Source organism: Hippocampus comes, unplaced genomic scaffold (assembly GCF_001891065.2).
Source record: "Hippocampus comes isolate QL1 unplaced genomic scaffold, H_comes_QL1_v1.1 scaffold136, whole genome shotgun sequence".
NCBI classification, from domain to species: Eukaryota; Metazoa; Chordata; class Actinopteri; order Syngnathiformes; family Syngnathidae; genus Hippocampus; species Hippocampus comes.
The window spans coordinates 457,214-481,949 of record NW_017805840.1 but is presented as its reverse complement, the minus strand read 5'-3'; the positions used below and the strand labels follow the sequence as shown (position 1 = coordinate 481,949).

The 24,736-nt window shown below is 40.8% G+C and overlaps 4 protein-coding genes across 7 annotated transcripts in view; 1 reads left to right on the top strand and 3 right to left on the bottom strand.

Annotated features, from left to right (window-relative positions):
* Positions 1 to 1,324: 1,324 nt before the first annotated feature.
* Positions 1,325 to 6,481, bottom strand: LOC109526691 (nuclear nucleic acid-binding protein C1D-like). 4 transcript variants are annotated; one of them, XM_019888133.1, is made up of 5 exons: positions 6,423 to 6,481; positions 6,096 to 6,226; positions 5,908 to 5,974; positions 5,734 to 5,789; positions 1,325 to 2,390 (listed from the first exon to the last, which is right to left on the bottom strand). In XM_019888133.1, the coding sequence occupies exons 2-5, from the start codon at positions 6,219 to 6,221 to the stop codon at positions 2,196 to 2,198; spliced, it is 444 nt and encodes a 147-aa protein (XP_019743692.1). In that variant the 5' UTR covers positions 6,222 to 6,226; positions 6,423 to 6,481; the 3' UTR covers positions 1,325 to 2,195. The 4 variants fall into 4 exon arrangements, with proteins under 4 accessions (XP_019743692.1, XP_019743693.1, XP_019743690.1 ...); XM_019888134.1 differs by having other exon boundaries at positions 6,420 to 6,436; XM_019888131.1 differs by lacking the exons at positions 5,734 to 5,789; positions 5,908 to 5,974; positions 6,096 to 6,226; positions 6,423 to 6,481 and adding exons at positions 2,923 to 2,978; positions 3,097 to 3,163; positions 3,285 to 3,413; positions 3,609 to 3,662.
* Positions 6,482 to 8,147: 1,666 nt separating this feature from the next.
* Positions 8,148 to 12,260, bottom strand: dnaaf10 (dynein axonemal assembly factor 10). The gene is made up of 8 exons (XM_019888128.1): positions 11,940 to 12,260; positions 11,377 to 11,477; positions 11,170 to 11,300; positions 10,988 to 11,089; positions 10,551 to 10,666; positions 9,171 to 9,305; positions 8,474 to 8,571; positions 8,148 to 8,363 (listed from the first exon to the last, which is right to left on the bottom strand). Exons 1-8 carry the CDS (start codon positions 12,123 to 12,125, stop codon positions 8,156 to 8,158), a joined length of 1,077 nt encoding a protein of 358 aa, XP_019743687.1. The 5' UTR covers positions 12,126 to 12,260; the 3' UTR covers positions 8,148 to 8,155.
* A 178-nt stretch (positions 12,261 to 12,438) lies between these two features.
* Positions 12,439 to 15,857, top strand: pno1 (partner of NOB1 homolog). The gene is made up of 7 exons (XM_019888129.1): positions 12,439 to 12,735; positions 12,812 to 12,958; positions 13,530 to 13,613; positions 13,758 to 13,818; positions 13,918 to 14,035; positions 14,113 to 14,183; positions 14,845 to 15,857. Exons 1-7 carry the CDS (start codon positions 12,547 to 12,549, stop codon positions 14,910 to 14,912), a joined length of 738 nt encoding a protein of 245 aa, XP_019743688.1. The 5' UTR covers positions 12,439 to 12,546; the 3' UTR covers positions 14,913 to 15,857.
* Positions 15,858 to 17,018: 1,161 nt separating this feature from the next.
* LOC109526689 (calcineurin subunit B type 1) overlaps positions 17,019 to 24,736 on the bottom strand; it is an 8,128-nt gene continuing 410 nt past the window's right edge. Inside the window, exons 2-6 of the mRNA XM_019888130.1 lie at positions 20,417 to 20,456; positions 19,117 to 19,293; positions 18,494 to 18,553; positions 17,944 to 18,128; positions 17,019 to 17,183 (exon numbers count right to left, since the gene is read on the bottom strand). Coding sequence (XP_019743689.1) covers positions 17,136 to 17,183; positions 17,944 to 18,128; positions 18,494 to 18,553; positions 19,117 to 19,293; positions 20,417 to 20,456 — 510 coding nt within the window. The 3' untranslated portion in view covers positions 17,019 to 17,135. The remainder of the gene's footprint in view (positions 17,184 to 17,943; positions 18,129 to 18,493; positions 18,554 to 19,116; positions 19,294 to 20,416; positions 20,457 to 24,736) is intronic.

Here is a 24,736-nt window from a genome sequence, read left to right as displayed (position 1 = left end):
CGCTGTTGCCGTCTGATTCTTTCTTGCTGCGCTGTGCAGGGTACTCGCTACAGAGGGAAGAAAAACATACATTTTAAAAAGCGTGAAATGTGTAAGTGAAAGAACATCCTTGACAGAGAAGTGTCTGAGATGGATGAATTCGAAAACTCCACTCGGCGTCTTCCGCGCATGGCGGGCAGCTGCTCGGCTCGTACACATGTGCTTTGTGTTGCCTGCTTTGACGCCTCGTCCGGTAGTTTCACGCCTCGGAAGGTCACAATTTCAAAAAGGAGACGCTTTAGTTTTCCTCATTTTGCTTGCCCGCACGGACCACCGCAGTTGAGTCAACACACTGCCGATTTGCAAACTCACTTATTCATGCAGTCAAGCACACGCTTCCTCACTTTTGTAGTGTACACAAACACACACATTCACTGTCACTGGCACACACAACTCACACTTGCCCACGCTCTTTCCTTCTTTCACTCTCACACATTATACACACTCATAACGCTCACACACATATACATTCATTCATTCACACACACACACCTGGCTCCCTCACACATACTACTCACATTCACACACACTCACTTGCGCCCTAAAATTATGCCCAAACGCCCAAGTAGCTAGCGTTAGCCACCAGCTAATAGTTATCAAACAGCAGCTTGATAAAAGATTCCAGTACCAAGAGTCAGCTGACGTGATACTAGAGAAGGAAGGTGGTAACATCTCAAGATGATACAGAGAAACATCAAAATTGGTTTTGACGTTGGTGGAAGTTAACAATCACACACCTATGAGCAATGAAGAGTCTTCAATGACCACCACATGCATGTGTTTTTGGAATGTGAAAACTCCACACAGCAAGGCCGAAGCTGAGATTCACATCCAGATTTTGTGACCTGTGAGGCAGATGTGCTAACCACTAATGCTGTCCCTCCCACATGCTATAAATATTACCATCTGCTCTTTAAAATTTACCTCCTTGAATGGAAACGGAGGCCGATCATTCAACACGGAAAATGAACGTAGAAGTTATTTTCCACCAAGGCCACATGCCAAATTCTGACACTTCTTTGAGCGGCGTGCGGAACAACAAAAGAGTGGGGGGAGAAAAAAAAAACAAAGTCACAAGGAAGGAGGACTATGCTAACGTCATCTCTGGATGCAGTTGCCGCAGGGACATTATGGAATGATGAAAAGAATGAAAAGATAAATTCCCCAGACTGAAAACCCACCACCGCCACGTTGTTTCCCGGCCTTGATTAGAGGGACCCACAAGAGTGGCAGGCGCATTAAGATAAAGATCTGAGCGCTGCAAAAGCGAAATACACAAAGGAAACAACGTGCATGTGTCTTTATTAAAAGTGACAGAGGTTATTATTAAAGGAAGTCTCATTATGGCCACACTGTATTTGGCTATTTTCTAATCACAAGTTTTTGACGCCCCTCCAGGGCACCTCCTAATTGTTACCATGAGCACCATTTTCAGGGAGCAGTGTTCTGCCTGATTTACAAACAACAGTCACAAAAAAAAAACAAAAAACAAAACAAAAAAAAAAACACCAAAAGCTCCATCAAAAACTGTTAGAAAAAATATTCATGCTTGGTTTTGATTATTCACTTTTATTATGTTTGCATTGTACCGAGTTTCTATTTTGGTTGCCTCTTTAACCATAGTTTGACAGAAATGTATACTTGATACTTAATCTCAAATCTAATTGATAAACATTACTATTTTTCTCTCACCTCAGATTTTTCGATAATTCATCAATGGTGTAGAACTCTACATCATACTCAAAGCTGATTTATGCCTCTGAATATTAGGGGTAAAATTCTACAACATGATTAAACTTTCATTTTTTAAAAAAATGAAATAAATACAGAAACAACATCATAACATCAAAGTGTTTAATTCAAGTGCCAACCCTTGAAGCAACACACAGGATTTAACAGGAAAAAAAAAATCCAACTGGATTCATAGAATCACTTTCAGAACGTTTTGCATCAAACTTGTGTATTAAAAAAAAAATTCTAATGCCCTGAAAGACATTTTCATTTTACTAAACAAGTCTTACGAAACGCATAAATCTAAATACATAATCATTTCCTCAAACATCATGAACACAAACATACTGACGGAGGCCATTTTAGAAATATGTTTTGCTACAGTTCTGGATGAGTTCCGCTCGAGGCATTCAAAAACATCCTCCTCAGCTTTTCTTTGGCCGCTTCGCTGGCTTCACGTTGGGCGTTTTGTTAGCCACCGCTTTTTTCTTGGACGCCTTGTCCTCTGGATCAAAGAGGGCGTTCCTCATGAATCGTTCAGCAGCGCCCTTATCCAGACGAGCCGCCTTCTTCTTGTCCGCGATGGCTTTCACTCTGCTCATGTGTGTCCTTATTCGCTCCTGACGGGTACACAAAGACACAAGGGATTGGCACGGTAGATTTCATTGAGATGAGAATCAAGACCACATGTGAAGTTAAAAAAAATAAAAATGTGATTTTGATAGGGTGAAAATTGAATGCCGTCATATAAACATGAAAATGACGAAAAAGTATCCACAAAGAAAACGTATTTGTGTGTCTGGAGTACAAACGTGAAAAACATGATCACAGCCCTGTACTAAAAATGTAAAATAGTAAATGATCCTAAGTGTCAGATTTTAAAGCATTAGGTGCTTTCTTCAGGATGCTACAGCTTGCGGTTGCCATGTTGTTGCTGGGCAAATCACATGTGGAACAACCCCCGCTGGCCAGGAGGTCAATCGATTAGCTGATTCAACATGGAATTGTGGGAGGAAGTTGAAGAATCAATATTGATTGTGAGGGGAAGTGCTACGATGTAATGACGAATTGACATTTTTACCCACCCCTGAAAAAGACAGCGAATAAAAGGGAGCAATATTGGTAAAAATAAAAGAAAAAAGATGTAGGTACCAGTTCTTGTTTGATGCCATGTTCTCTCGGGTTGATGCCTTGTGTTACCAAATACACTGTAAAAGATGTTGGAAATATTATCAAAATGATGAATCAAAGTTGAATTTGTAACAGCTTTTATATATTAAAAAAGGGCCTATGAAAGTGGGGAGGAAAAAATGTGTATTTACTTACTCCAGAATAAAGAATTGAGTGTGTACGCAGACATTAGATCGAGTTTGGCCTGGTCCAGAGGATCCAGCTGTAGACAAAACAACATTTTTTTAAATTCACACAATCATTACCTCACTTTAATGGTAGAAAGGGTACAAAGCTACAAGCATCTCACTTTAATGAGAATCCATGAACAAAACTGGGCTTACCTTTTGCTCCAACTCATTTCTGGGCATCGACATAAGCGTGTCCAACATGTTTTTGACGGTTAACACCGATGATTCAAAGCCTTTCAGTTGATCGTCTATCTCGTGAGGATAATCGTCCGCCGCCATGGTCTGGGCAATAATACACACATTAATAAATACAACGTCAATAGATGGAACAATTTAGCGACGGAAGCTAAGGAGTCAAGTGGAACTCCAAGCTTAAAATGAATGCTGTACGCTGCATCTGTGTAGTACTTTTGAGTTTATCTAAAAGCCACGCATGCCTTACTTGAAAGAAAAAACAGAAAATTAGTTGGTATTTACCTTTTTTTCTATACGACACTATCGTTAGCTTCGCGCTACTCCCCAAGATGGAGCACCACGGATATGACGTATTGCAAACGGATGCAACTACTCTACACTGCCCCCTTTCGATTGGAGTATACAACCGTTTTTTTTTCGTTCATTTTTAAAACTCCATAATTTAACTAGAATTTAGAAAGATGTAATCATTAATTTAATCGTCAACCCGTGACACACAAAACAAATGTATTGTGTGTCGTTCTTCTTGTCTTCTGAAAATGACCACAAGACGGCAGTGCCTCACTGGTGGCCAATGTGAGCAGTGACGTATTTTGTGTGGTCAATTACAAACATAAACGTTTTCACAGCTTTGTTTATTTGTGCTTGAAATTGAGCTTTCGCGTCGTTTAATATGGATAATTTATCTATAAACCTCACAGCATTTATGTTTCGTATCTACTGAGTGATGTTGCAGTATAGGGATCACAGGGGATACAAATGAAGTCAAAGGTCAGGAAGAAAAGATCAAATTGCCGGCGTTGACCTTTTAGCTTCTTCATTTCAAAGTCAATTCTTCAAAGGACCACACTAGGACTAGGGTGGGACTTTCAAGATCATGTTAATAGTGAACAGAACGTAGTGTTGTTTTACTTTTTTTAAGGAGTTTGCATTTGGTACCTGGGCCTTTAGTGAGGATTTACCTGGCTTATTCCAGGTAAATGGATTTTTGGCCTGAGGCATTTTGAACGGCTATTTGCAAACTAGTTCAAAGACTTGATTGGTACTTGTGTTGTTGTAACAAACAATTTGAATTACAATTGTATTTGGTAGTTGTCCATCCATCCATCCATTCTCTGATCTGCTTTGTCCACACAAGGGTCGCAGGGGGTGCTGGAGCCGAGGTAGTTATGTATGTTACAAATCTCTTTATTAAAAGAACCAGCACACAGATTAACACACACAACACCGTGGCGATTCAGTTTGACGACTATGAAATATTATGGACGGTAACACTTTTCATGGCACGGGGTAGTTCATTTTAACCAGTGTTGTTATGAAGTCTCCACCACATGTTTATGTACACATACATGCAAGCTGTAATTTTTTCCCCTCAAAATAACCTTTTTTTTTTAAACTCCATTTGGCTTTCCTCAATGAAAAGATAGAAAAGCCTTGAATTCACTCCAGCCCTAAATTGCGTTTATTGTCTTGTAGGTGTTGGCCACCAGAGGGCGGTATAATACAGGCAGAAAAAAGTTTTGAATTTAAGACGCAGTATTAAAAGTTGTTTTTCGACGAGGATAGATTCCTTTGAGTGTTGTCGTAGTCGTTCAATATGTTGCTGCACTATTTCCGATAAAAAAATATCTCTTGCTTAAACTTTATAGCACAGTGACATTTATGCTAGTTGTAAGCCTGTTTGTAGTCATTTCTAATGTCTGCTTGAATTCATAGAGCAAATTTTTCTAAAGCAAAGTCATGTGGTTATTTAACACACCAGGCACCACTGCATAGGCAATTAAGTGTGAGGAGCTGTCAGTTACATTACAAAAAAGGGTTTCCCCCCCTTAAGAGCAATTTAATTGGAGGAAACACAATTCTTCAACACAATTCTTCAAACAAACAAAAAAATAAAAAACATTAAACATAACGTTTTTTTTCAAACATCCTAAATAGATGATTTTTCAGCATGAAAGGCAACATTGTGGTTAATTTTCGACATGTAAAAAGCAACTTCCCATTCAAAAAGGTCCAGTTGGGTTTCCAATTTCCCAGTGAAACATTCCAGCTCTGGCTTCATTTTCACACGGTGTTGAGTTTGGTGACAATGAGCACGCGCACTGTCTGGTCAAATCCAGCACACACGCAGAGGCCCAGCTTGTCAGGGCTCCAGTCCAGGCTGGCAACGGGCTGCGTGGACATCGTGACGTTCTGCAGGAGGCTGTTTTTTTTTTCTCGGTTCTGAGGTAAATGTCTCCCCTGCCAGATGGTTGATTTATGGGCCTAAAAAAAAAAAAAAATCCAAAGAAGATCAAATTAAATTATGTTAAAATATATTTAATTGACATTTTTACCCACCCCTGAAAAAGACAGCGAATAAAAGGGAGCAATATTGGTAAAAATAAAAGAAAAAAGATGTAGGTACCAGTTCTTGTTTGATGCCATGTTCTCTCGGGTTGATGCCTTGTGTTACCAAATACACTGTAAAAGATGTTGGAAATATTATCAAAATGATGAATCAAAGTTGAATTTGTAACAGCTTTTATATATTAAAAAAGGGCCTATGAAAGTGGGGAGGAAAAAATGTGTATTTACTTACTCCAGAATAAAGAATTGAGTGTGTACGCAGACATTAGATCGAGTTTGGCCTGGTCCAGAGGATCCAGCTGTAGACAAAACAACATTTTTTTAAATTCACACAATCATTACCTCACTTTAATGGTAGAAAGGGTACAAAGCTACAAGCATCTCACTTTAATGAGAATCCATGAACAAAACTGGGCTTACCTTTTGCTCCAACTCATTTCTGGGCATCGACATAAGCGTGTCCAACATGTTTTTGACGGTTAACACCGATGATTCAAAGCCTTTCAGTTGATCGTCTATCTCGTGAGGATAATCGTCCGCCGCCATGGTCTGGGCAATAATACACACATTAATAAATACAACGTCAATAGATGGAACAATTTAGCGACGGAAGCTAAGGAGTCAAGTGGAACTCCAAGCTTAAAATGAATGCTGTACGCTGCATCAGTGTAGTACATTTGACTTTATCTAAAAGCCACGCATGGCTTACTTGAAAGAAAAAACAGAAAATTAGTTGATGTTTACCTTTTTTTCTATACGACACTATCGTTAGCTTCGCGCTACTCCCCAAGATGGAGCACCACGGATATGACGTATTGCAAACGGATGCAACTACTCTACACTGCCCCCTTTCGATTGGAGTATACAACCGTTTTTTCGTTCATTTTTAAAAATCAATAAATTAACTAGAATTTAGAAAGATGTAATAATTAATTTAATCGTCAACCTGTGACACACAAAACAAATGTATTGTGTGTCGTTCTTCTTGTCTTCTGAAAATGACCACAAGACGGCAGTGCCTCACTGCTGGCCAATAGAAGCAGTGACGTATTTTGTGTGGTCAATTAGAAACATAAACGTTTTCACAGCTTGTTTATTTGTGCTTGAAATTGAGCTTTCACGTCGTTTAATATGGATAATTTATCTATAAACCTCTTAGCATTTATGTTTCGTATCTACTGAGTGATGTTGCAGTATAGGGATCACAGGGGATACAAATGAAGTCAAAGGTCAGGAAGAAAAGATCAAATTGCCGGCGTTGACCTTTTAGCTTCTTCATTTCAAAGTCAATTCTTCAAAGGACCACACTAGGGTGGGACTTTCAAGATCATGTTAATAGTGAACAGAACGTAGTGTTGTTTTACTTTTTTTAAGGAGTTTGCATTTGGTACCTGGGCCTTTAGTGAGGATTTACCTGGCTAAATCCAGGTAAATGGCTTTTTTTAGTCATTTTAAACGGCTATTTGCAAACTAGTTCAAAGACTTGATTGGTACTTGTGTTGTTGTTGTAACAAACCATTTGAATTACAATTGTATTTGGTAGTTGTCCATCCATCCATCCATTCTCTGATCTGCTTTGTCCACACAAGGGTCGCAGGGGGTGCTGGAGCCGAGGTAGTTATGTATGTTACAAATCTCTTTATTAAAAGAACCAGCACACAGATTAACACACACAACACCGTGGCGATTCAGTTTGACGACTATGAAATATTATGGACGGTAACACTTTTCATGGCACGGGGTAGTTCATTTTATTATGAAGTCTCACCACATGTTTATGTACACATACATGCAAGCTGTAATTTTTTCCCCTCAAAATAACCTTTTTTTTTTACTCCATTTGGCTTTCCTCAATGAAAAGATAGAAAAGCCTTGAATTCACTCCAACCCTAAATTGCGTTTATTGTCTTGCAGGTGTTGGCCACCAGAGGGCGGTATAATATAGGCAGAAAAAAGTTTTGAATTTAAGACGCAGTAATAAAAGTTGTTTTTCGACGAGGATAGATTCCTTTGAGTATTGTCGTATCGTTCAATATATTGCTGCACTATTGCCGATAAAAATATCTCTTGCTTAAACGTTATAGCACAGTGACATTTATGCTAGTTGTAAGCCTGTTTGTACTCATTTCTAATGTCTGCTTGAATTCATACAGCAAATTTTTGTAAAGCAAAGTCATGTGGTTATTTAACACGCCAGGCACCACTGCAGAGGCAATTAAGTGTGAGGAGCTGTCAGTTACATTACAAAAAAGGGTTTACCCCCTTCAGAGCAATTTAATTGGAGGAAACACAATTCTTCAAACAAACAAAAAAATAAAAAACATTAAACATAACGTTTTTTTTGATTTAATTAGATGATTTTTTAGCATGAAAGGCAACATTGTGGTTAATTTTCGACATGTAAAAAGCAACTTCCCATTCAAAAAGGTCCAGTTGGGTTTCCAATTTCCCAGTGAAACATTCCAGCTCTGGCTTCATTTTCACACGGTGTTGAGTTTGGTGACAATGAGCACGCGCACTGTCTGGTCAAATCCAGCGCACACGCAGAGGCCCAGCTTGTCAGGGCTCCAGTCCAGGCTGGCAACGGGCTGCGTGGACATCGTGACGTTTTGCAGGAGGCTGACCGAGCCGGCCACACCCACGCTGTTGCCGTCTGATTCTTTCTTGCTGCGCTGTGCAGGGTACTCGCTACAGAGGGAAGAAAAACATACATTTTAAAAAGCGTGAAATGTGTAAGTGAAAGAACATCCTTGACAGGGAAGTGTCTGAGATGGATGAATTCAAAAATTCCGACTCACTATTTCCACAGATGAAGGCTGCCCGAGCCGCCAGCCGTCAGGAAAATTTCTCGGTTCTGAGGTAAATGTCTCACCTGCCAGATGGTTGATTTATGGGCCTAAAAAAAAAATCCAAAGAAGATCAAATTAAATTACGTTAAAATATATTTTGAAACATCACCAGCAAAATTATTTGAGAAATAATATATAAATAATTTGAATTTGGACAATAACATGGTTACCAAAGGAAAATTTAATATGAAGAAAAAAACCTTTATAAAATTAAACTAACTAAAATTGGACAACAATAAATTACATTTAATAAATAAAAACAACAACATGGTTATACCCAGCAAAATTGTTCAGTAAATTATTTACAATGTCTCCACAAATGAAATAAAATTCAATCAAAATAAATTTGTTGGATATTAACTGTCATGGGTTAAAACTACTGACAATAATAATTTTCAGAATTGGAAACTGTTGTTACATATTAAACTGTCAGTGCTCCCATTTTCTTAACCATTTAAAAGAAAATAAGTTTAATGCTACCAGACGTCAATGGAACCATTTGAAAGCGAACATAACGCTAACAGACATTTAATGCTGTCAACCCACAGAGGATGAGGGACAAGCACTTGCAGCTCTGGAAATGCTCCCCACAAATTTCCCTTGGAAGCTCACAAATGGAGAAAAGAAGATAAATACTTCCCATTACCTTTTCAGAAACGGAAGCGAAACCCTTGGTGGGGTGCTGAGTCCGCATATCAAACACATGGAATTTCCCCTCCAGTGAGGTGGCCACCATTTTATTCATGTTGATATCCTTCCTGTCGAACTCCACGCAGCACACCTGGCAGACACAGAGTTGAAAGTGGACTTTTCTGAAAATTCCGGAAAAAATAAATAAATAAATGTGTGTGTGTGTGTGTGTGTGTGTGTGTGTGTGTGTGTGCGCGCACACACACACTCACACACACACACACACACATGCGCGCGCGCACGCACGCACTTGGCTGATCAAGCATGAATTAGTTTATACAAAACGCTATTCAAATACTCGACATTCAATGATTAATCTTACTTTTGAGTGCACACGTGTACCCTTTGTGGCTTCCGTTCGGGCCGAAATTTCGAAATCTCCAAGATATGGCGAGGCCATGAGAATGCGAGGCGAGGGTATTACTGTTGTGGTGATGCCACTCGAGCGAAGCGCGCCTCAGCAGTAGATAGTCCGCTGCTCTCTGCTTGCGTGCGTCAGCGCGAACATGTACGCAAGCACGTCTTGTGATTTCAACCATTCAGCGCCGACGCAACCGACGTCACACACGATATACGACAACAGCTAAGCTAAGATAGCCGAGACGACACTCGAAGTCGAACGGACACGTTTTTCTGCCTCTTTACTGTTACTAGTGTTAGTGCCTCAATATGGCTACGCTCGTGAAAGCAAAACAACGAACTCAAACGCGTCTTCGTTCAATGTTGTCAACAAATATCCGGATTATGCAAATTTTCCTCAATTCTCCGGAGAAATGTTCATAAAAATTTGAAAAACCCGGAATTCCGGGAAAATCCGGAGGACTTTCATCTCTGCAGACAAGGCGGAATGTGAGCAAAAAGTGAAGAGCTATTCGTGGTCGTACTTCAAATGGTGAGAATCATAACGCGCCAACACCGCGCATCGAGCATGTCCACAATCGTCTCCTGTTATTGGACTCCCCAGAGCTGCCAAAGAAAATGTCCTCATGAGGGAAAAGTGGTTAGGACTGCACGACTGTCCGTGTTTTATGTTATGTGTTGTGTTTATTATTTCACTTTATGTTAACTGTTTTGTTAAGCGCTTTGTTACATCTGCCGCTGTTGTGAAAGCGCTATATAAATCAGCATGTACTGTATTGTATTGTCACATAGCACAGGAAACGGAATGTCAAATTTTGAATCTTTTAGTGGCTCATCTCCCTTTGAAGCCACTCTCCCTGCCACTTGCCATCAAACGTCAACAGTACACAATTAACACACTTTCATTCCACGTGTGTGTGTGTGTGTGTGTGTGTGTGTGTGTGTGTGTGTGTGTGTGTGTGTGTGTGGTCCTCACCCCGTTCTTAATGTTGGTCTCCCAGCGCAGCGACATGTTGCGTAAGTCAAACAGTTTGATGTCGCCATTGTCGTAGCCGGCACACACGCAGCGGTCCTGATCGTTGAAGGCGTGGCCTGTGAGCACAGGTGCTAGTTAAAGGGGGTGTATGATTTATTGAATTGAATAGAATATAAAATTAATCAATCTTGACGTGGAGCGGGATGAAGGCAGGTTCATTGCATTAGGCAAGTTGGACCCTGAAATGAGCTAATTTCACCATGGCAAGAAAAAGGCTTTGAAAAATGTCTCTATAATTCTTGATCCTTTCGATGTTTTAAACCACAGATGGGCCAACAAAACACTTGCAAACTATTTTAAATTGTGAAAGAAAGCACAACGTCATCTTGAAAGACGGATCTGGTAAAAGGCTGTGTTGCTATGGAGGTGCGACGAACCAAAGGCGACCGTCCAGCAGTCTCTCTTGGCGTCTCCTTCCACGGGCTGCATGTTGGCCACGGGTGAGTCACGCTGCCGAGGGTCCCACACTTTCACTGTACCTACAAAGAAATATCATATATCATTAATAGAAGACATATTGTTACTAACTTCTAGTCAAACAAAAGTTGCGCTGATGTACCGTCTCTGCTTCCGGTGACAATCTCAGGCGCCCCGTCGCCGATGCCGAGCCCGCCGACGGCGTCGATGCAATTGACAATCTCCTTGTGGGCCTTCACGGAGTACACAGGTATGTTGGGCTCCTCCAGGTTCCTAGACAATTGTTGGATTAAAAACTGGAGAAAGCAAAAAAAAAAAACGCCGTCGTTTACATATTATTAGGGATTACCATATGTTTAGATTTCCGTCAAAGTCCCCTGTCGCTATGTGTCTTTGGCGAAGAGATGAGGCCCCAAAGGTGCCACACTTGATGGGTTTGGCTTTCTCCACCTGGAATATAAATGATACAGGAGACAACGTTTATGACTCAAGTAAAGGTGATCATTCGTGGCACATTCATCTTTATGAGACAAAAAAAAAACGGCAAGAATAAACACTGTTAAATTAACACCTCAAAAGCGAGCACTTGTATATCTGAAAAGTGATATCTCGCAAATGATATTTGGAATCTTCAGGGGTACCTTACACTGTGTCCCGTGACTGAGTCAACCTATTACTCCTGACCCTTTAACATGTCTCCTAACATAACTGGAGTGTTTATTTTGGCCCACGTGGAAACAATACGTATTCTAAAAAATATAAAATCCTGTTGGATTTGAACGTTCCACACGTACACTTCTCCTGTTGCTATGGAGACGAGGTACCAAACGAAAATTGGAAATACCACTCTTCATCGCCAAAGCCTTGAACTGTGGACTAAGCGTTATCTCACATCTGAAATATCCTGCTTACCTCTTTGATGAGCTGAGCGTCTCCATGCTGCATCTCGTATATTTGCATGACTCCGGTTCCTCTCGGAAAGTTTCCGAGACACACGAATTTGGAACTGCACGGTATCCATTTGCAGTCGAAAACTGTGTAATTTAAACTCTTCTGAATGTGTGCGATAATTTGGGGCTTCGAAAGTGGGGTTGACATCTCGGTTGCCCTCCAGTAAACCCTAATTTAATCTTTAAATGTGCGAAAAAAGGTGCAAAAAGGACCTAGTATGAGGTCAAACGCATGACGCCACAACCTGGAGGGCTTTCATGAATCCACGTGACCAAAACACACGACGTAATGACCACGAGCGCTCAAAAATATGCCTGAAATAAAATATTCAACTAAACATTGAACACATTCATGAAAAATTACAATTTGCTGATTTCTATTATGGTGAATTCACATGGGCATTATTAAAAATTGAATAATCCTCGTTGGCGAATTTCTTTTTTATTCAGGCGACATCGATATTGCCTTATAGGTCTTCCCTGTTGCACGAGGACACCACCAGCCTCTGTGTTCGCTGTATTGCTTACATTTTACTTGACAATTGAACTTTTTTAACGTGATTTTCACTATGGATTCGCTAACAAATGACGCAATGGAAGCTGGCGTGGTTGAAAAGCAGGATGACAGTGACAGTTTTACAAAAGTCAAGTCTAAAAAGAGCCAAAAGAGGAAACTCGAGGCACCTGATATGGACACAGAGGGTCCTGTCGCAAGCAAGAGGCCACAGTTTCCACCGATTTCGCTCGACAAATTAAGGGTATTAAAGATTGCATTGCGTTTAAAGTGCTTAAAATGTCTAGAAGGAGTTATAATGTAAATGTTTGTCTTTTTAGGGTGATGATCAGATGCGTAAAGTGGCCGTCCCGGCTCATCGTTACACGCCGCTGAAGGAGAACTGGCTGAAGATCTTCACTCCTATCGTAGAGAACCTACAGCTTCAAGTCCGATTCAACCTCAAATCGCGAAATGTGGAAATTAAAGTGAGTGACAGTAATTATAATTGCTATGGTTACGGCATAGAAAATAAACCATTGTTATAAAGATAAGTGGTTGAAATTTAGCATTTGGTCCAAAACGACTGCTTGTAGCCAAAATGGCTGACCTCCTATTCAATTTCCAGGCAAGGAACTTTTGGTGTGTCGTGTCATAAGACATTTTCACCAAATTTCAGATTGATGGGTGAAATGGCGGGTATTTATTGGGGTTTTTTTGTAACTTTAAACAAAGCCTTGAAAAGTCAATCAACTCTCAAAATCATCCAAAGTGACTCTTTTGAGCCAAAATGGATGAGCTTCTATTCAATTTCAGGAATGTGTTCTTGAGACTTTTTTGTGAGTCCACCAACTTGTGTTAATTGTTGAAAGTGTTTTTTTTTTTTTCAAATTTTCAAGAGAGTGCTACTGAGAGAGTTTAGAGGTGATTTGTGGCATGGTGAGATCGCCAAAACAGGCGATCCATTTCTCAAGAGAGTCATCACTCAAGCATTCCAGGAGGACCTGGTCCTAAAAATTGTTATTTGATTTTCCCTTTTTTTTGGTTCCTACTTTCCAGACTTGCAAAGAGACCCAAGACATCGCCTCACTCACCAAAGCAGCTGATTTCGTAAAAGCCTTCATTCTGGGCTTCCAGGTTGAAGTAAGAGTGTTGTTACTTATACCTTTTTTTTTTCCACTTGAACATAATACTGTCAGCAAATGTGGAAATAGTCTTGAAAGTGGCATGCTAGAGTTTGTTTCAATCCGAGTCATACAAATGGACATGTTTGTGGTCACTTCCCAGGATGCATTGGCCCTAATCAGACTGGACGAGCTCTTTCTCGAATCCTTTGATGTCACAGACGGTAAAAAGAACCTTCCGTTTCTACTCCACTAAACGGAAAGCTGAGATGTTCTATTAATGTGTTGTTGTTGGTTTTACTTCCCTTAATCTGTTTCTGCAGTGAAGCCACTGAAGGGTGACCACTTGTCTCGAGCCATCGGCAGGATCGCAGGCAAAGGAGGAAAAACCAAATTTACCATCGAAAATGTCACCAAGACTCGCATCGTGCTGGCCGACACGTTAGTTGATGAAAAATAAGACTTGGAATTGTGCTACGGGTTGACGATTGTCGTGTCTTGTTGTGTTGCGTCCACAGCAAAGTGCACATTTTGGGCTCCTTTCAAAACATTCGGATGGCCCGGACTGCCATATGCAACCTCATCCTAGGTAAGCGATCATTATTTTGAGATTTCAGCCACTTAGAATGAGAGTTGTTGTCATGTTGCGGCAGTGATTTGAGGTTATACGGCTGTGTTCTAGGGTTTATATATTCCCATTTTCCTGTCATTTGGCCATTTTGCTCACTATATGGGACGTTGTGATCTTTTAGGAATGCCATACAACTATTCTTTTGAAAATGTCAAACACTTAAAGAGATTTTTAGAAATGGGGTTAGCGCAAAGCATGTTCATTGCCAGGGTCTCATTTCCAAGAACCGTATTTTCCGCACTGAAAGGCGCTTCGGAGTTTGTTTTCATATACTGTATAGGGCGTACCGCCTTATAAGGTGCATAGAATAGTAGCTACAATGGTGGCTGCAGTTGCATTATGCATCCACTGGATGGAGCTACGCTAAATGAATACAATACAATACAGCTTTATTCATATTGAGCTTTCACAACCGCAGCAGCTGTAACAAAGTGCTCAACAGAACGTTGAAATTTTTACATCCAAGAAATTAAAATACTGATCCACATATAAGGCGCACCGGACTATAAGGCGCACACTGTCGGCTTTCGAGAAAATGAAATGCTTTTAGGTGCCCCTTATAGTGCAGAAAATGCTGTAAATGAATGAACTCTATTAATAACCCCTCTATCCACAACAGGAAGTCCACCATCCAAGGTCTACGGAAACATCCGAGTGGTCGCCAGCAGATCTGCGGAAAGATTCTGATCTGGTCTTTGGTGATGGGTTGAGAAGACCTCGAATGGGAGTTCATTTGTATTTGTTCATCATGGACTTGACGTCAGACGAATTTAATACGAGTGTGATGAATCTTTGTGTGACTTTTGTGTATATATGTTTAAAAAAATGCAAATCATCAATGGAGTCCATTTTGTGCAATAGTTGGCCACCTTGTGCTGACCTAAATAACTGAAATATTAAAAACTACAGCATCAATAATTGACATTTTCTCTAAAATACCATCTGACAAAATATTTGAGCATGTAAAATAACAAAAAAAGTGATGCAGCACAAATGAAAAACCTACTGATTCAGCATTTTAAAAAATACAAACCGGACACCTCATTTTAACAGTTCAGTTTATTTCAATGGTTTTTCGTGTTCATATTGTATCAAGTTTTCAACAGCCCCTTAGCATAAATTGCGGCATGCAGAAAAATGGAAGAACAAACATCTTAAATACTGTATATCGTCATATCTATCTGATATCCCCCCCGCACACGAACTCAGATGAATCACTTGCAATCGAAGCATGAAGTTGTCCCACTATACAGAGACAGAAGTGTGTTTAACAAATATGTATATACAAAACATTTTTAAAAAACCTCAGTTATTAATATGACATGTACTGTACTGCAGTCGAGTTCATGTGGAGACCAACCATTTGGCAACACCCATTTTGTGTACATCTATTATTAGTTTCTATTCACATCCGTGTGTAAACAAGACGATTCGTTCCAAACGTGTTCAATGACATGCGAGAAAAAAAAAATACAAAGTCCACGTCATGCACGTTCCAGTTTTTTGTATTAAGCTCAAAGCAGCCAGTCCACTTCCAGTTTATTTTCTCAGAAATATTTAGAGAAATTGTTTTGTCGTTTCAGGCCCATCTAACAACATGTCCTAAAATGTCAATTACCTGACAGATGTTAATTTTTTTCCCTGAATTATTTTAAAGATATTTACCCAAAATGTCCCGTCCAAGTCAAAACAAAAGTCTTCTAAAATGACAAATATATCAGATGCTAAGTGTTACTTTGAAAATATATTTGCTCTAAGATGGCAGTCATTTTCCAGGCCCTTTTAATGAAAACAAACAAAATTTGTAGTTTATACAGAAGCATACACGCCTCACCCCCCAAAAAAAAAACTCCTCCAGCATGCGTAACCGAGAAAAAAACCTGAAATGAAGCCAATCTGACAGTTTTGTTTTCATAAATCATTTTGAAAATACATTTTCCAGGCCCATCTTGCATTAACTAAAAATGTCCTAAACTAAAGATTATCAGGTATCTAGTTTATTTCCCAATAGTCTGAACAACAAAAATTACTGGAAATCCCTTTTTATATTATTCCAGGCCCATCTAGCAACAACAAAAACATCTCAAAAATACAGATTACCTCAATAAAAACACCCTAAAACTAAATTATCTGACAGATGCTCAAGTTTATTTTTGTCATTATTTTTCCAAAAGCAAAAAAATTACTTTTTGTTCCAAGTCGGTCGATCAATTAAAAAAAAAAAAAAAACAATCAGTGAAATGCATTTCTCATTGCAGGCCTGTCTCGTGACAATAAAAACACCCAAAATGAAGATAATAGCAGTTGCTCAAGTTTGTCTTGTCAAGCAACAAAAAAAAAATGTGGAGAATCTTCTTAAGTATTTTTAAAATACATTTTGGGTAATAACCTGTGTGCGTGTGTGTGTGTGTGTGTGTGTGTGTGTGTGTGTCTGTGTGTCTGTGTGTGTGTGTGTGTGTGTGTGTGTGTGTGTGTGTGTGTGTGCGTGCGGATATGTTTGCTTGGCACTTCATACCCAACCGGCGAGTTGCACTGTAAAGTCAAGCGTGGCTAAATGTACACATACTTCTATCACATAAAAAATAAGAAGAAAACTAAAATAAATATTTGAAAAAGGTGGAATTCCCTCCCTTCACCTTTCAGTCACCTCCACATCCTCAGTCATTTTTATTTTTTATTTTTTTTAAATTTTTGACTGGATAGGCAGCCTTCGCCCTTCACTTAACACTTGAACGAGGCTCTTCGTGGTGGAAAAGCGAGACGGAAATGTTCCGCTGGCGTAACACTGAGGCGTTTTTTTTTCTTGACTTTGCTGGACAAGGCGAAGGAAGCGAGCGTCCAGGAGAACTCAGGAGGGCAGGGAGACTCAAGCGAGCTGGAGGGGGGTCGAGAAGAGAGGTGGGGGTGCGCTCACACGTCCACCACCATCTTTTTGTGTATGTCCAGGCCGCCCACCACCTGCAAAGGAGACGGATGGAAATTGGGTCAATCAATCAAACTTTCTTTACAGGAAATAGCCCTTTTCATACATAAAAATTCAACTCAATGAGTTGTGCAATTAAAACATCCCAAATACAACATAAAAAGAGGACGCGCTTCCAACATACAAACAAACATATCCCTACAAGCATACGTATGCTCGCACATGCATAACCTGATTAACTAGATTAAAAAAATAGGTCCTCGGCAGTAGTTTAGATCCTATTTGGCAGACAACTTTTTCTGTTTGCTCTGCCCCACTGCCCTATGATGTTCCACAAGGTTCAATTTTGGGGCCCCTGCTGTTTTCATTGTATTTGCTGCCCTTGGGTTGCATCTTCAGAAAAGATGATATTTTCTTCTACTGCTCTGCAGATGACCATCAGATGATGCCCCACTGAGCAAAAAGGACACTTTCTCATTAAGGATTCTTTTTTTTTCCTGTCTGGAGGAACATAATGCCTAGATGGCACTGAATTTCAAATTTCACGGTCCTAATGAGCACTCGAACAGCCACATCCTGGTTCAGCCGCAGTCTTGAGAACAAGGGGTACTTTGATGAAAATTCTTAGATGTCTAGTTTTGTTTTCAAGTTGCCATTGGAAAAGTCATGTTTTGCCCAGGCACATTAAAAGCTTGCACACTCCCATAGATGCTGATGTTTTGGTGAGCATCTTCAACAATAATGTCTGCGAATACACGTCATCACAAAAGAAATCCGCGGAGTCCCGTGACTCACCGCGCAGAACTCCTCGAAAGATATCCTGCCATCACCGTCCTTGTCGGCGTTGATGATGGTTTTGTCCACAATCTGCTGCAGCTGTGTGTCTTTCAGGTTGTTGCCCACCATCATCTTGAGCACCTGGAACAGTTCGCCGTTGGAGATGTAGCCATCCTTGTCCATGTCGTAGATCCGGAATGCGACTGTAAGTGGGTAGGAAGTCAGGCAACTCTAACAATTTTTTTTTCTTAATTATTACTAATGGAGAAATACTTTTACTATTGCAGGCCCATCTCATCTTGCCACAACAAAAATAAACCTAAAATGAAAATTATCTGACAGATGCTATCAATTCCTCACAGATTTTCCCTTTTACGACGGGGCTCAGTCTGTATAACATTAGTACAGTATTAACAGCAGGGGAAGACTGTATTTTGAAACTGCTTAGCGACACCTAAACCACCCGAAAACAAAGATGATCTAACAAACGCTCATGTTTGTCATGTCAAAGTTACTTTGATACTTTTCTTTCCCCCAGAAATTCCCAGGCTAAAAGTTGTAAACTTACATCGAAGCTTCTGCTCCTTGTCGCCTTTGACGCTGAACTGTGACACTCCTTCAATGAACTCTGTGACAGAAAAGGGTCAAAGTCAATCAATGCTGAACTGACTTACTGTACGATGGGATTGCATCAAAGTCGGTGCGGACCACACAAAAATCTCTACAGATACACTCGGGAAGTGGTTCTCAAACTGGGAGAGAACTCCAGCATCACAGTGAAAAGAACAACCATGTAGCCAGAATACCGTATTTTCCGCACTATAAGACGCTTCGTTGTATAAGGCACACCTTCAATGAATGGCCTATTTTTAAACTGTTGTCATATATAGGGCGCACCGCATTATAAGGTGCATGGAATAGAAGCTACAATAGTGGCTGCGGTTGCGTTTTGCATCCATTAGATGGAGCTACACTAAAGGGAATACAATACAATACAGCTTTTTTTTTATATAGATCTTTCACAAGTGTGTAACAAAGCGCTTCACAGAACATTTAAAATACTACGTCCGAGAAATCAGAATATTGATCCATATATCCGGCGCATCGGATTACAAGGCGCACAGTCGGCTTTCGTAAAAACGGAATGCTCTTAGGTGCGCCTTATAGTCAGGAAAATACGGTGGAAACCACCTTTAAAGTCCACTTCTCCGTTGCCGTCCGTGTCGAATATGTCGATGACCCTCTGCACGAGAGGGTTCTGCTGTAACTCAGGCAGCGACATGAACTCCTCCACGCTGAGCGACCCCGAGTTGTCAAGGTCCAGCTTCTTGAAGCGCTTCCCCAGACGCTTGATCTCGTCCGGGTCAACTGAGATGGGAAAACATGAGAGGTCAGACACTTTAGTGCTCATTTGCTGGCTTTTGCCCAGCCCACCTCAAGTGTTTATTTGACATGAAGTTAACTTTGGGGTGGAGGGGCTGCTCCAGTCATGCTGGCAGGAAAGTCGTAAATGCTTGATCGAAGCCAAGATGCTGCCACTTGCAACTAGGTCAAGGACATGACTTGCGGCATGCAGATGGCACACGGTCTTCTGGTGTGATATTATTATTTATTAACTGCACATGTAGTCAGATTTTTTGGGAAACAAACTGCTAGTTCCAGTCAGCATTTGAGGAAATAATATCCCAAAAGGGGATTGGGATTGTAGAAAACTCACATTATTATTGTAGTCAATTTACGGACTGGTACAACAACCATCAGAACTGTCTCGATTGCTTCCCCGAGTACTAGTCAGCACTTAAGCGTTTCAGACATCGTGCCCAAAAAACATCTCGCTGAGGTGAAGAAGGAAGATTACAACTAGTTACGTAATACTATGAGGTCCTTGTTTGCAGTTTACATACTGGGTTCTAAAAATCATTTCTGAGTACTTCTCTCAGTTTTAGGCATGCTGGAAATTGGTGGGGCTACTATCGTACGGCCAGGTGTTCTTTATAGCGGCTGCTTTAAAGAAAAAAGAAAAACTGACACTCACACCCTTTGCCCTGCCACAGCAGCAACTCATGGGAATTTCCCCCAGGGAAGCCCCTTTGCAACAAACATGTCCGGGCAGAGACTCTTCTGACATGCTGAAAATGCAGTCAGGCTCTTGGTTAAGGTTTTTTTTTTTTTTTACTTTTTATAAAGTTGATAGCTCTTACCATCCTCACTATCCAATGAAATACACGTAACTGTGTCGTTTCCACTACAGTGCAGCCCCGTGACAGCTTCGAAGCTAATTGAAACGGCACGTGCTGCTGATGCGCCCGTTTTAGCGCTTGCCCACCGCGTCCGCTGCGTTAAATGTGCCAGTGACACCGATGCAATCCCCCGGCGGAACTCCGAGTTCCGACATTGTCGAGGTAATTGGGTAAGAGATGTGAACTAGACCGTGCAAGCCTTTTATCGATAGCCTGTTCTTAGTGCATATTGGAATGGTGGCAGCACTTACAATGTGTGCACATTTCCAGAGGGTAGCTGGCTTCATTTCCCTGAGGAGAGAAGAAACGAGAACTTATTGGTATTCACGTGACATACTCAAAAGTACCGGGAGTGTCTTTTCGCGCCGCGCAGGGTTGCGAAACAGTTGTGAAACATGACCCGTGAGGATGCAATCGCACCAGACTAACCTACTCCCCCCATTGTTCGTTTGTCAGTTTCCAAGAATAGACGATTAGCGCTGTGCCAAGACAACATTTAACTGAGGGTTGATTTGCGCCACATCAGGGTTGTCAAACTCATTTTTGTTGCGGGCCACATTGTAGTTCCACTTTCCCTTGGAGGGCCGTTATGAATTTTGGGAAACCATATAAATGTTTAATTATCTCCACATATTACATACACAACGCACAACAAATTGATGAATAACTAGTTTTAAAATCAAAAGTCAAGAATAATGACTCTTATTGTGGATTACATATGACAATTTGAAATTTTGGTTCAGACTTTAGCATGCATCGTGGAACTTGACGTGCTTGATTTGCTTTCGTGGGCCACATAAAAAGATGTGGCGGGCCAAATCCGGCCCCGGGGCCTTGACTTTGACACCTGTGTGCTACATAGTTCAAGTGACACTTTTTTTTTTTTTTTGCTCTCACTTGTTACAAATGGGATATTCATGATGGCAGAATAAAGTTTGATTTATAGTTTACTTCGTCGTTGAATGAACATTCCGTTTTAAAGTTGGTGAATAAATCGGATATAATAATCGAATAATCTTGATTTGAATAGCAAACAAAATCATCATGATCCCCATAATTGCGCAGCCCTAATAGAACATTAAGTATGGTGTAAAAATATTATACTACAGCTGTATCGAACATTGCATATAGTTTAAATATGCAACATAATAGGTGCATGAAACTTCAGGTAAGAATATTTCGTGTGCTGCATGAATGTACAAACAAACTTTTTGGATACTGTATGTGTTATTGAAGTGTGCCTGTATATTTTTTAAAACGAACGCAAGATCACTAAATCGGGATTGGCGACTTGACCCTGCAATGTAAATCCAGCCTAAGAGAGGTTGCGGTATTTTCAGCGCAGCAAACGACACGGGGGAATTAGCCATGAGATTACAGCGCTAAAAGACCGTCGCTAGCCAACAACCTTATTGATCACTGAAGAGGGGGAAGGGGCGCTGAGACTCAGAATTAAGGTCTTTGCATCTCAGTGGAACAAATCCAAATCCAGTCAAGTGATTCTTGACTGATTCAACAAGCAACTTGGGAGGCAGTATATCCACATACTAACTTTCATATCCTGCAGAAGCTCAATCACTCCACTTAAGACGCAATCGGTTCAAGATGGATGGAGAAGGAGAGGCGGCATTGTGGAGCCTTATCCATCATGTATGCTTCATTCACAATCAATAAACACGAACACCACACTCGTTTTGCATATGTAACAGCCTAGCTGGCAACCCAAATAAGCATGGCTAATTATAGATCTGCAAAGTGGGGGTGGGTCCCGCATGAGGCGGCATATTCTACTGTAACAAGTAAAGCCCCACATATAATCACTGCTTCGTGTAACACATTAAAAGACAAGCCCTTTGCACAATACCAGAAAAAAATATCTCCTTTTTTCAGAGTTGCTGTTCTGTATGAACGGCACAGAATGGGGGATGGGGGGCAGGGGTACAAAGTCCAACTGGTGATTTTCTGCTTTCAAGGGCAGAGCTTGAACAGCACCACCGCTGCCAAAATGTATTTCAGAAAACCAGGACCAGGGTATGAAGTTCAGCTCCATACTTCCTGCTCGCCACTGTCCACCGTGGACAGTGGTACCTCAACTTGACGAGTTTTTCCAAGATACGAGCGGTTTGTCGGCTGATTTCTTGTCTTGAGCTGCAAAGCGAAAATTTGAGCCACGACTGCTTAGATGGTGCCAGCGAACTTCAAAACAAGCGTCAGTTCGACAGATAAAAGATCATAAAGGAGGCCACTGTCTTGCTTCAAGCTGTTAACACTCCTAGGAAGTTTAGTGTCAAAGTAAACATAAAATTAAAAGATTCTTTTTCATTATATGTTGTAGACAAACCACTTAAAACAAAATTCATTTATTTTGAACAATTTATTTTATGTATTTAAGCGGACAAACATCCGCTAGCGTCATGCTAAACAACACTGCAAACTATTTCCAGGGCTTGGCATTACTAGTGGCCCGTTTGCCACTACGCGACTGGACACCTGAAGTTCGCAGACGCTGGCAAAAAGGCTTAACGTGGAACCTTGTATTCTTCTGGGTGAAAAGAAATCGTGCTGCACTGGTTTCGGCATTAAAAGCACAGGTGGTCAAACATGTCTGGTGCCATTTTGTGGGATCTCTGTGCAAAAGAAAAACAAAAAAAAAAACCCTCAACTGACATGTATGTTAGCTCCGTTGAAGGCCACAGGTGTGAACATGAGAGTGAATGCTTGCATAAGCGCCGTGCGTTTAGCTGGCGACCAATCCAGGGTGTATGCTACCTCTCCTCCATGCAGCTCCTCTCACAAGCACGATGAATGAATGACATCCAAACCAGCTAAGCACCAGGCTGCCCAAAACAACAAGGTTTGTAATAAAGATCGTCGTGATAAATATTTGATTTATTCATTCCTCATTCTCATATTCATTAATGCGATGACTTCTTTGTCTATGTGTGCCCCGTGATTAACCGGCGTCTATTCCAGCACGTACGTACTGTTTCTCTCATCAAAAGTCAGCTTGGATATACTGTGGACCGACCAGTGCTATAGAAAATGGACGAGCATCCCACTACCCACAACCACTGATGCATGCTGCAAACCGGTGCCAACACAACTGCAGCGATGCACTGAAGACTGAGTGGGCTGCGTGGATGTGGAAATGAAGCTCTTATCTCTTGTTCCATATTAGCTGCAGTAGCACTTTGATTGCACTGCAGCAGAGTATGGACCGCATATTGTCGTAGGACACGCTATGAGCCGTCGTGTATTGTGCTGTAGGTTGAATCGAAGGACTATCATGTTTACACATCAAACCTATCCATATGACTAACTGGAAATTATCTTAATTACACCTGTTAAGACCCTCAAGTATGTGGTTTGCCTTAATATAAACACTATATGAATAAATACATTGCAAAGGTTGTGGTGGTGCATATTTTTCGGTTTTTTGTTTTTCTTTTTCAGTCACATATGATGCTGCTGCTATATGGATTCTGCACCGACCAATCCGGACAAGACGTGAGGTGGGCCACTAACCCAGCAGCATCTCTACAGAGAATTCAGCGTCGAGTGACCACGCTGGGTTTTGAAGAGGATCCACCTCTCCAAAGGTGTCTTCCTACGGCACTTCATGTTACTTAATAATATGTGTTAAATGTTGCCCACTCAGCATCCATTGTGGTCAGGTAATCCTGGAAGAGGAAATCTCCACATTTGCAGTCCCCTTTTAAAGTTTCTTCTTTTTTATACCCCCCCCCCCCCTTTTCTGGTTTTTATCTTTGTTTTGCTTAGCCCTTTTAGGGGTGGGGTTAAATCTGGGGATGTCACTATTTGTCAAATGTGGGTTTGGGAAGCCTTTTGAGACTTTTGTGTGGTGAAAGGCTAAACTAGCTTAATTCCAAACACTGTTATAATGTTGTACAATACAATATTGTACTGTATTATGTAATATGTATTGTATTATAATGTTGAAGGTTGGCTGGTTTGGCTTTAGCGCCACACGATGCTGTTAGCGGAATTTAAACATCTATTTATTGTGCTTGTGAGAGGAGCTCCATGGGGGACATGCAGGAAACACCCTGGACTTCTAGTCAGCAAACACGCAAACAACCATTCGCACCTACGGAGGGTTGAGAGTCCATCTAACATGCATATTGTATGCATGGAAAAAAAAACTTCACACAGGGACAACATGCAAACCTAACACAAGAAGCTGCAATCACGATTCGAACCTCAAAAGTGTGTGCTGACCAATAGTGCACTACAGTAAATTGTTTCTTTTTCCAATTATCCACCCAGATAATAACATGGATATTCATTTTTGAATCGAAGACGATGGCAAGTATTGCAGCGCTAGATTACAACGTGTGGCTTGCTAATAATTGCTTCCCTTGTGAAATTACAATGTTGCAACTGTAAACACCGACCAAAAAAAAAAGAGCGCACACAAAATGGGACACTTGGCACTAAAAGACACGACGTTCGTGTCTACGGGCATGAATTTGCGTCACGAAAACTAATGGACACGAAAACGTGGGGAGGGGAAAAAAATAACAAGACCACTGACAGGGGATCAAGAAACG